Here is an 11795-nt window from a genome sequence, read left to right as displayed (position 1 = left end):
GCTCCTGAGTTGCAGGTGATACAAATTCATAACCTTTGGTGAGCTGACAGGATATTGCACACTTAAGTCTGGATCTTGTGGTCAGTATTGAAAGCACAGCTGATATGTGGGAGACTCATGGAAGTACTCCTGCCAAGTGTATTGCTATGAACTTCAGGCTGCAGAGGCTGGGCACCCTGCGCTTCACAGCCACCCTTCATGCACATGCCACAGCCACAGCAGTCCCCAGCGACATGGTGGCACTGGGCAGGGGTTTCGCGTGGTGCTTGTGCCACAGACTGACCAGCTGTCATGGGACCCAGCCCTCCTGCAGTTAAGCACAAGCTAGCCTGAGACCCTGAGAAGACTGAAAACCCTGAGATCTTATCACAACCTGCGATTTCCTCGCGAAGGGAAGAGGAGGGGCGGACACAGATCTCTGTGGTGATCAGTGGCAGGACCCGAGGGAACGGCATGAAGCTGTGTCAGTGGTGGTTTGGGTTGGGAATTAGGGGAAGGTTCCTCACCCAGAGGCTGCTTTGGCTCTGGAACAGGCTCCCCAAGGAAGCGGTCAGACCACCAAGCCTAACAGAGTTCAAGAAACATTTGGACAACGCCCTCAGGTACATGGTGTGACACCTGGCGTGTGCTGCGCAGGGCCAGGAGTTGGACTTGGACTTCCATGATCCCTGAGCGTTCCTTCCAATACAGGATGCTCTGTGACTCTGGGCCTCCCCTCACCCTATGAGGAGAGGCTCTCGATGGGGTGTGGGACACGAGGCTCCGGGAAGCAGAAGCCCCCTCCTGCCCCCACCCCGGCGGCTACGCTCCCACCCCTGCCCAGGCACACCGGGGGCTCTTGGCCGGGCGCCACGGGCTGCCAGGCTCCGCCGAGCCGTCGCTTCTGGCCCAGCCCCTCGGCAGCTCCTCCTCCGGGGCGGCGCGGGCGGGCCGTGCTGGGGCTGTGCCGGGCCCGCCGCCTGTCGCCGAGCGCGGCCATGGCCTCCCTGCTGCCGCGGGGCGCCGCCGCCGTCCGCCGCCGCCTCCTGCTGCGCCCCGCGCCGCTCGCCCCGGGGCCGGTGCGGGCCGCCAGCCAGGCGCTGTCCGCCGCCCTGGTGCGCCGGGGCGGCCTGGTGGGCGGGCGATGGGTAGAGACGGCCGCCGCTTTCCCCGTGCAGGACCCGGCCAGCGGCGAGGAGCTGGGCCGGGTATCCGACTGCGGGGCGGCCGAGGCGCGGGCGGCCGTGCGGGCCGCGCACGAAGCCGGCGCCGCCTGGGGCCGCCTCCCCGCCAAGGTGAGCGGCCGCGGGAGGTGGCGGCGAGGGGGCCCCGGGGCGGTCTGGGCCGGTCCGGTCGGGTCTCCCGGGGCCTCGCTTCCCCGTCCCTGCGTGCGACGGCCACGGCAGCCTTGTCTCTCCCTCCTCCCAGGAGAGGAGTGCGCGCCTCCGCAGATGGTACGAGCTGATGATGGAGAACAAGGAGGAGCTGGCGCGGATCATCACAGCCGAGAACGTGAGTGGGGCGGCGGGGGTGGGCACGGGCACTGCCCCGTGCTGGCACTCGCGCTGGGAAAACAGCACAGGCAGGCGAACAGGGACACGAGTAAAAGGGACAGCCATCAAGCCTCTCCCTGAGTGCCTCACCAGTTTGCCATCGTGTCCTTTTTAATAACTTTGGGCATATTGTGCACTCACATTGCTCTGCTAGGTCGGTGGGTGATGTTTCAAACATTTCTCCTCCGGACGTACATAAAGTGCGTCGGTTTGGTCACAGTAGTACCTAATCAGAGGAAACCAGACCCATGATGTGCTTCTTGGCATGCAAAAGCGTACATCCACCTATACAACCATGGTCCCCGTGGCAGAAATGTTTGTGAGTGGGAAAAATCATGCAAGTCTCCAAGCTGGATTCATACAGTCTGTATCACTGAGTAGTCTGGGAGCTCACAAACTGGTGTCCTTTTGGACCAAACCTTGCTGGAAGATACTTCAGCAGCGCCTCTGTTGTGTCACAGCTGCTAATGGTCATGCAGTCCACTGGATCAGACCTGGGGGTGGTCCAAAGCAATATCCCCAAAACAAATAACCCTGGAATAAACTTGTAACTGTTTTGCCATGAGTTGTGTCTTTCTTCAGAGTGGTAATAGCAGCTAATGTGGAGTTTGTAAATAAATGCATAGTACATTTTCTGCTTCTCTTCCTTGTATAGGCAGGTATGAATCCAGGCACAGCAATACAAATTATTGACTATATAATGATGGTATATCGAATCCACACAACTATTGCTGCTGCAATCATATAATCCTTGCTGGAGATTACAGTGTATGTCAGAGGGAGGGGATCATAAAGTACTCTGAAAAGAAGAGAAACTCCAAAATTACTTGAATTTGTTTGTATTGCTTCTGTTTGCTGCTTACAATGTATCTTCAATCTGATTTAATCAAAGGGGAAGCCTCTGAGAGAAGCACAGGGTGAAATCACCTATTCAGCCTCGTTTCTGGAGTGGTTTGCAGAGGAGGCTCGACGGATTTATGGTGATGTTATTCCAGCGTCTGCAAAGGACAGAAGAGTCCTGGTGCTGAAGCAGCCAGTAGGAGTGGCAGCCATTATAACCCCAGTAAGCATAGCTGAACTCTTCTGAGTCACATAAAGGTTTTCAGCTCAGCCCCCCAGTTCAAAATGTCACTTACTTCTGCAAAAACAGGAGGCAGAATTTTCCCAACTTTGACTGTACTATTTTCTCTCTTCCTAGTGGAACTTTCCCAGCGCTATGATTACGCGGAAGGTTGGTGCAGCTCTGGCAGCTGGCTGTACAGTCGTGGTGAAGCCTGCAGAGGACACACCTTTATCAGCATTAGCTCTTGGGGAGGTGAGCTTTCAGTACTAAGCTTTACCTCAGCAGTGGACTGATACTATAAACAGGGAACCAGATGGGCTTGGAAGGTAGCTCTGGCCAGCTTCATATGTGAAGAAAGGGCAAACTGACTTGATGCAAGTATTTTATTGAGTTTATTGAGAATCTTTGCCTCTAACATGGTCTAGAGCCTCAAAGTGTATCGGGCCATTTTGATACTCAAAATATCCTTAGATCTTTAATTTAGTTCTTTTGAACACAGCTTAAACTGGAGCAAAGGTGCTTTCTCAAGCACCTGTGGCACCTATTCCTGATTGTGCTGAGTCCTTTTGTCCTCCATTGACTTACAGACTTTTCTTCAAAATAGTGAACAATCATTAAGTGACTATTCCTCTTACAGAATGCACTAATTTTGCAAATTCTGTTTTTGTTTTGTTGCAGCTTGCAAACCAGGCTGGAATCCCAGCAGGAGTGTATAATGTTGTCCCTTGCTCCAGACAACAGACAGCAGCTGTAGGGGAAGTTTTATGCACTGATCCATTGGTATCCAAAATATCTTTTACTGGCTCTACAGCAACAGGAAAGGTACATATGTGGACAGAATATCCTTGAAGATTATTACGGGGAAAGTGTGTGCCTTTATACAGAGCCTTCTTTTCTGGCTACTGTACACAAATTGTCCAAATAATTGTGTACCTCTTGAGGTACTGCTTGTATGTTTTAGCATCAGTACTTCACAGAAGAATGCCTGTCTGTAATTCTTGATAACTGCCCTTTATTAAACTGTAATGTCAACAGTCCTGTACACAATGTTCTTGGTTTATATCGTAAGGTGACAACATACCTATAAGAGCACTGAAACTGAGTTTCAAAGGTGCCATTCAAGAATGGCTTCAGCAGTTGAGAGGAAGTATTACAGGAGTGAGGCCCTGGAATCTGCTATCAACTGTAGTCAATAAGCAATCTTGTCATCATCTCTAGTTGAATCACTAGAACTGCAGAGTGTGGCTACAAAATGACAGTTCTCTAGGATGGCTGTATGCAGGATGAAGCAAAAGTCTGGTGTCAAGGCAAATCATAATACCAAGTTCTGTCAGATCTTGGAAAACTTTTGTAAGAGTAGTCAACATTTTATTACAAAAAAAAAAACTAGAACAAAAAAAGTTTGACAATATTAGTGTATAAAAGCTTAATCTGACCTGAAGTTGATCAAAATCTTCCTCTCCATTAGTCCTTGACCAGAATTTCATCTTTAAGGATTTTAATGGATGAAAGTTGCTTTTGTCATATGAGATGGTCTAACATTGTAGAGAAGATGCAGATTATTTCCTTGCCAGAGTTAATTTTTCACTCCCTTGCATCCATGATTCCACTGTTCACATCTGTTAGAGGTACAGATGTGTGTGTCTCCCCTGTTGCCTGCAGATCTTGCTGAAACATGCAGCTGGCACTGTGAAGAGAGTTTCCATGGAGCTTGGGGGACATGCTCCTTTTATTGTGTTCGACAGCGCCAACGTGGACCGGGCTGTGGCAGGAGCCCTTGCTTCTAAGTATAGAAACTCAGGGCAGGTGAGAATCTTTGTCCTTGCTTCTAGACAGTGAAGAGCTGTACATAAAGTTTAAGTTGTAAATAAGCTATTTTATGTAAAAGGAAAGCACAGAACACTTCATTGTGAGGAGAAAGGTGCTGAGCTCACAAATGGTTCTGGGCACTAAAGCCAGTTACCAGTAAGTCTAAACAGCAACACTGAAATCCCATATATTTTTGTCAGAGCAAAGGGGTAGCACAAATAAGTAGACAAATAAATAGACAAATAAATAAATTGAAAGCACTTAAAAATAACTTTCAGGAAGAAAGCAAATTCAAACAATAAAGGAATTAGAAAAAAAGACCCCCAACCACTAAGTGTGATTTGAGTTTTTGCTGCTCAGTCCAGCATTCTGCAGTCTAATTAGAAGGTATTTCATAGGTATTTCATGCAGCTTCTGGACCTTGGTTGATCCATGTATCTGAGTCCACAAAACTCCCAAAACATTTCCCCAGTGTAAGCAACTTGGCAGTGTGACATATTTCACACACCCACTGACAGCTTGTTGAAGTTGTATTTCTGAAGTGAAATGGGAGGTGACACAAATGGCATAGCTGGGTAACAGCTTAGGATGAGGGAGGAGAGGCAAGAGACATCAGTGTAGTAACCTGATTCTGTGGCATGAGGGCCAGAATGAATTAATAGATGGATTAAATTCAATATAAACTAACGTGGTGTTGTCTTATCTTGTTTGTTTTCAGACTTGTGTTTGCACAAACCGTTTCCTGGTGCAAAAGGGAATTCATGATGAATTTGTGGAAAAGTTTGCTAAAGCTATAGACAAAGAACTACATGTTGGAAATGGATTTGATGCAAAAACTACCCAAGGACCACTAATCAATGAAAAAGCAGTGGAGAAGGTATAAGTAAATATTTCATTTTGAACATTCTAACTTTCTTTTTATGATCCATAAAATAACTTTACATTTTTGTTTCACCTTTTTTCCCTTGTTTTATTAGAGCATATTTGCAGTGTGGCTGGAACTGTGTTCTGTCCCCCAAGTCCATGTGTACATGTAGACAAACAGATGTGGGCAGTTCATGTGTCATCCCTCTGTTTCCTTTAAGGGAGAGGCCTCCTTTAGGAGAAACTGATTCCTCCTAATTACTCCCTAGCTGTTCTCAAGTCCATTCACTGAAATTGGATACACTGTGAGAGCTGTACAGTGATCCTGCAGTTCTGAAGCACTGTGATTGACAATTTCTTTTGAGGAACAGTGTTTGTTTTTGGCAAAAGCTAGGCAGAATAATTTCTCAGGGTTAAAAATACCAGAACTCTTGATACTTGAAACTTCATGTGTATGGTTTGGGTCTTCTGTTTTGGGTGACCTGCAACTCCAGGAATATTTATTTTTTTAAAAAAATGCTAGAAGTCACATATTTTATAATATTTCACTCTTCCTAAGGCTAAAGATTATTGAGTCAATTGGCCCATACTTTGTAAGATATTACAGCTCAGTTGCATGCAGGCTTGGTTTGAATCCATCACGCATGAATGCTGCTGGATTCTCTTCATAAAAAGAACGGGAAAATATTCAGTTATTTGAGAGACAAAGGATATGGTCCTTATGTCTTCCCTTTTTGCATCACAAAAGTGTAGTATGTGTATCAGATACAAATACATATACAAATAAACAAACACTGTATGTAGTCACTTTCTGTAATTTCAGAGGACAGCATTCTAGGTGGGGATTGCTACTTTAGTTTTCTTATTGCTTTGTTGTCTTTAGAGGAATTGTAAATATTGGGGGTAAGTAGAATCATAGATGTAGGAAAATGTTCTCGCCAGTTCCATCTTGAGAGTTGTTTCTCTTTCCATGGCAGTCATACACTTCATTTCCATAGTGTTTGATCACTGATGTCAGATTCAGTTTTTAGTCCTGCAAAGACTTTTTCTCATATTAGGTGTAGGCTTTTAATTTCTACAGCAAAGTGGGCTGGGGACCTCATTCATAATTTATCCCTCTAAAATAATGTCAGACTGAGAGAAACAAGAATTGAAGAGAAATTAGATAATATTGCAAATGATCCTCTGAAAAGTATAAACCTCTCTTCAAAATTTTCTCTTAAATATTGGGAGAGTTATTTCTTCAGTGGGAAATGTATTATTGCTCATTCTTAAATGCTGACTTTTAACTTTTGTTATGCATTCCTCAGGTAGAGAAACACATTAAGGATGCAGTTTCTCAAGGAGCATCTGTTGTGACTGGAGGGAAACGACACAGCTTGGGGAAGAATTTCTTTGAGCCAACATTACTTACTAACGTTACAACAAAAATGCTTTGCACCCAAGAGGAGACATTCGGCCCTTTAGCACCAGTTATCAAGTAAGATTATTAATTCTACAGATTAAAATTAACAATTAAAAAACAATGAAAGAGTATTTTGAATAAACAAAATTTGAAAGACAAAAAAGTATTTTTGTATGATCATACAAATCTTGTAAAAAGATTGGCGCACACATGTAAAAACATACTTTGGATAGGTGGCTTGTTTGTTTCTTTTTCTTGACCCAATCTTAGCATCTCTGCAACTTTTTGAAAATTAAAGTATCTCAATGGTTAAGCAAGGCTAGGTAGCAGCAAAACCTTAATTGGCTTCATGATCTGTAGTATGAAACAGGAGACAGGACTTTTGAGTTTGTCATGTGATTTGCTAGTTCTAAGCTTTTCTGACAGAGGGTGAGTTGGAGATGTCTGTTCTCCTTAAAGCGTTCCCTGCCTTTGTGCAGACCAATTGGATGTGATGGAAGAACATACAGTTATCTCTCAGACTTGAGAGTGCTGTGTAGTTGGGGAAATAGGTAGGCTAACTAACCCATGTGAAGTAAATGTCTTGGTACCATCCAGCTACCTCAGGGGGATAAAGGCAATCTTAACTACTTAACTGCAGTTTAAATTCAGAGAAAAGGTAGACACTTCAGTGTTTCAAAATGAAAGTTAAATTAATGTACACTTTTGGGAAAAATAAATTGATATTTTAATTCTTGATAAGACTGCTTCTTGTCAGTAAGTCAGCAAGACAGCATGTGAACTGCAGGCCTCATTTTTGTTTTTTTGTCTTTCTATTGACAGATTTGACACTGAAGCAGAAGCTGTTGCTATAGCAAATGCAGCTAATGTGGGTTTAGCAGGTATGCTTCTCTGCCAGATAAATGTATTTCTGTGGTTTGGTGAGCTTTAATACTGTGGGGTGATGATTTTGAATGTCATTAAGTCTCTTTTTCAGTCTTCTGCAATTGTTCTTACTGATTTTCCCTCCTGTATCTCTGTGTCTGCATGACAGGATATTTCTACTCCCAAGATCCAGCCCAGATCTGGAGAGTTGCAGAACAGCTGGAAGTTGGGATGGTTGGTGTTAATGAAGGCATAATCTCCTCACCAGAGTGTCCTTTTGGCGGGGTAAAGGAGTCTGGCTTAGGGCGAGAAGGCTCAAAATATGGCATCGATGAATACTTAGAAATAAAATATGTCTGCTTTGGAGGATTATAAAAGCCTTCAAACAGCACAATGCCCACAACTTGGGAAAGAGTGCTGTTGTTTTTATAAGCTTCTTGAGCCAGAAATATGTATGAATGCAACGTCCACCTTCATTAGAACTAATCAGCCCTGTCCTGTGTGTGTATAGAGATATCTACAGTATTCTGTGCTGCCAAATGTTTTTACACAGTCTCTGTTTATACATCCAGTTTTTCAGCAATGTGATCACAATGTCCATTATTTGTAGTAAAGAGTAAGGATGTATATTTATTGTTCTTGGATTATCCCTGTGTAACTGGGAGAACTTTGAGACTTGTGCATAACAAAAACAGATTGTGACCTATAGCAAGGGAAACTAGACCAGCATTTTTTACTACCTTTAGTATTTCAGTGTGGATAAGGGAGGCTTTGGGATGGCAGTCTACCTTTAGAATTTTTTGTGAATACTCACACTTTCTAATGTGGTTATGTGACCTTTTTTAGAAGCAAGTGTGTGGGTTTTTTGTTTTTGTGGGTGTTTTTTTGTTGTTGTTTTTGGTTTGGGTTTTTTTTTTTTTTTTTTTGTTTGGTTGGTTTTTTTTTTTTTTTTTTGTTTTTGTTTTAATTGTGGGAGAAATCTGCTGCTTACAAAAGGTGAGGAATTGTTTTGAGCTATACCTAGGCATCCACATAGGCTAACAGACAGCTTTTTCAGCACTGTTAATGCTGACTGCAAGGCTGCTTTAGGTTTTTGAGCAAAGAGGTGTACTTGGGCCTTAACAGCTTGCATATCTAGGATGAAATATAGACCTTGTTTGATGCCTGTTAGCCCCAGCAGTCCTGGGAACAGGACAGCCCAGGACAAAGAATTGCTGGCTTAGTGAGAAGCAGGAGGAAGATAAGATACTGACAGGAACAACTTGCAGAATTATAAGGGGAGACTATAAGGGCAGTGTGAAGAAAGCACAAGTGGTCATAAACTCCCTCTCTTCCATAAAAAGACCATGACTCTCCTTGGGTAGACGTACAGTCCCTGATGTAAATATTGCTGAGTGTCTATAGGAACATAACTCACCCCCTTCAAAGAACAGGAGCAGATATCCATTCCTGTTGGTTTGTGTCTTGAATTGGATTTGTGGTTACACAGGTGAAGGTCCATTAGGGAGCAAGGTTTAAAAAGCTTTGAACATGGCTCATTTGTGATCTAATAAAGATTTAAATAGTGGTGGTTAGAGGTGAGGCTTTGACCTTGGGCTTGACCTCACTATTCTGTCATCTTCAAAAGATGATGTAAGGCTTCCTCAGTATGAAATAAACAATGTTGTTGAAAACATTTTAATAGCAGTCAAACAAAGCACTTTAAATGGGCAATGTTAATTTGGTGAATAAATCAGCACAGCAGAAGTTAAGTGGAATAAATTTTGTTTCTTGTGTTATTAAAAATAAAGAAAAGAAGGCAACGGAATCCTTCTTCCTATAAAGTAATGAATGTATTCTTTAAAATGAAATATTATAAAATATTTTTATCCCATCAGGCAAAGAGGTACCAGGTAACACAAGACTTAGAGGGAGAGTGAGCAAGCTGGAACAGAGTTACACAGGGTTTTTGTTTAAAGCGCACATAAAGTAGCATTGACTGCTACTCCTTATTTTTAAATATTTTTTATGGTTGTATTTGTGCAGCAGTTGAGACCAGGTGGGTCTGCAGCACATTATTGTCAGTACTGTGTGCATCATGCCAACTGAAGGGCAGTTAAAGGATATTTACTGCCCCTCCAGTAATTCCCAATGCACCAAACCCATGTATTTGTGGTAGTGAGGACTTTAATACTGTTATCTGTGCTTGTCAAAAACACAAAAAGGATGTCCTCTTTCTACACTAGTTGCAAGAAACTTTCCTATACCCAACTTCTAAGATAACACTGTTGAGCACACAGGCTGCCTGAATTTGGGGAATTCAGGAGAAAGCTGTTTGCCAGCCTTGGCTACTGATGTGTTTAGTATTAATTGGAAAAAACAACAGGGTGAAAGAAGGTCATGCCTAGGTTCCCAGCTTCCACAACACAGTGATGCGGGCATAGTTACAGGTATTGTACACAGGTAGAATATCTGTCACTGAAATTCAATTGTATCTGCCTGTGAACTGTAGAAGGTCAAAATGAAAATCATCTTACTTACAGCGTATGACAGGGTAGTATTTAACGCGAGTGTACTTCTTGGGACAGTGCAGTTGGAGGATAAGTTATTTAACCCTTGCTCTCTTCACTACAAGTTACTGATGATGCATTGGTACATTTAAAATCTTATTGCCTTTTAATGTGCTTTTCTGATAATGGCACTTCTAATGAGTGTTTACTTTTTTTTTATTGCAAATAATACCTTTTACAATGCCTGATAACAAGCACAAACAGTAATTAAAGATAATGTTTGTAAGAAACTTAAGAAATACTTTTGTCTAGATTGGATTGTGGTTGGATCCCAGCTAATATCCTCATGTCAGTAAAGTCTACATCAGTTAAGCACAGAATAATCAAAGTTATCTTCATAGCAAAAGCTGGGATTCTTCAACAAAAGACTTACTTGAATTCTCACACCTCCGTTGTGGATTGCACTTGTGATAGTTTAGCAATTCCTGGATATTAAAACTGTGATTAAAAAAATGTTTTCAGTTAATAAATAACTTCTGTGAAAGCATCAGATTTTGTGGTTTATTATGTTATTCAGTGCTGAATTGATGAATTTACAGCAGCCACATTAAATTCAGTCTCTCAGATTTGCAGAGATTTTCTTCTGACATCTTTATCACTGGAAAAGACAGCACTTCTTTGCATCCACATATTCATATAGTGTAAGATTTTGGTACCCCCAATTACAGTCCCTTGAAGCTAAATCAGATAGATGAGACTACTTGGCATAGTAATATGCCATCAGTCATTTTGTATGCCAGTCTTTTATGCTGAGTCAAACATTTTTATCACAAAACAGATCAGAGTGTCTGCCCTGCTTTTGTAATATGATTACTTGCATAATTCTTTATTTCATTCATTAAGATTTAAAATAGAGTTTTGGGAGCTCTTGTACTTCTATTTATTTAATACAATCTTACAATAATACAATCACACACCCCCACTGCTTGACTTCTCTGTATAAAAAGCGCTCAGAAACTATGTTTACCTGTTCTACTACATATTAACAACTTAGCTATTTTAAAGATTTAAGTTTGGTGTTCAGAAGCTCTAAGTTACATTTTAGCACTTGTTTAAAGGGTTCCTAGGTCAAAATTTCCTGCTTAGGTCCTTCCAAGAAGAACCATGAGAAGCTGGTGGTTTGGTCAGTTCATCAGTGAGGGCCAAAGCAGCTTAGCACAAGTGGCTGAAGTTGTGTTGGAATCATGCCCATTATCTTCTGCTGCACGCCTTACTCACAGGGATGGGGGAAGGCTACTGCTATTACCAAACGTTCAGTGCAATAGCAAAGGGGCAGATTCCATCCTTCAACAAAGGACACATATCTCATCAGCTCATTTAGCTGCCAGGATTCCCTTGCAGTCCAGTGGCAATGTTTTGTGCCACCCAGACTGTGGCACTGTGTATCCAAACAGACTTCAAAAGTTGCTCTCATGCTGTGTGATTTTTCCTTACAGAAAGACACTTGTATCTCATAGCACCGTTTATTATCACCATTCAGCACAAACTTAATTCACAGTGATGGAAGGAGTTTTCTTTTCCAGTTCAGAAACAAGCAGCATAACCTACCCCTCTCTAACAGCATATTTGGGTTATATTGCACACCTGTATCTCTGATTACTGCTAAGCAGCTGACTCCAGTATGGAATCTGTTACAGAGTAAGCCACAGCACCTGTGAAACCAACACACTTGGCATGACAGCTAGTGATTACTTCCACACAGCCAGTTA

The 11795-nt window shown here is 42.7% G+C and overlaps 1 protein-coding gene across 1 annotated transcript; it reads left to right on the top strand.

The window, feature by feature from the left end:
- The first annotated feature begins 977 nt into the window (after window positions 1-977).
- Window positions 978-10573, top strand: ALDH5A1 (aldehyde dehydrogenase 5 family member A1). Its single transcript, XM_059479974.1, has 10 exons — window positions 978-1274; window positions 1408-1491; window positions 2425-2595; window positions 2731-2847; window positions 3274-3417; window positions 4258-4401; window positions 5123-5281; window positions 6579-6748; window positions 7496-7554; window positions 7707-10573. The coding sequence occupies exons 1-10, from the start codon at window positions 978-980 to the stop codon at window positions 7910-7912; spliced, it is 1551 nt and encodes a 516-aa protein (XP_059335957.1). The 3' UTR covers window positions 7913-10573.
- Window positions 10574-11795: the final 1222 nt, after the last annotated feature.

The sequence above is a fragment of the Ammospiza nelsoni genome, chromosome 1 (assembly GCF_027579445.1).
Source record: "Ammospiza nelsoni isolate bAmmNel1 chromosome 1, bAmmNel1.pri, whole genome shotgun sequence".
NCBI classification, from domain to species: domain Eukaryota; kingdom Metazoa; phylum Chordata; class Aves; order Passeriformes; family Passerellidae; genus Ammospiza; species Ammospiza nelsoni.
The sequence above is the reverse complement of the archived record's forward strand: the minus strand, read 5'-3'. Positions and strand labels throughout refer to the sequence as shown.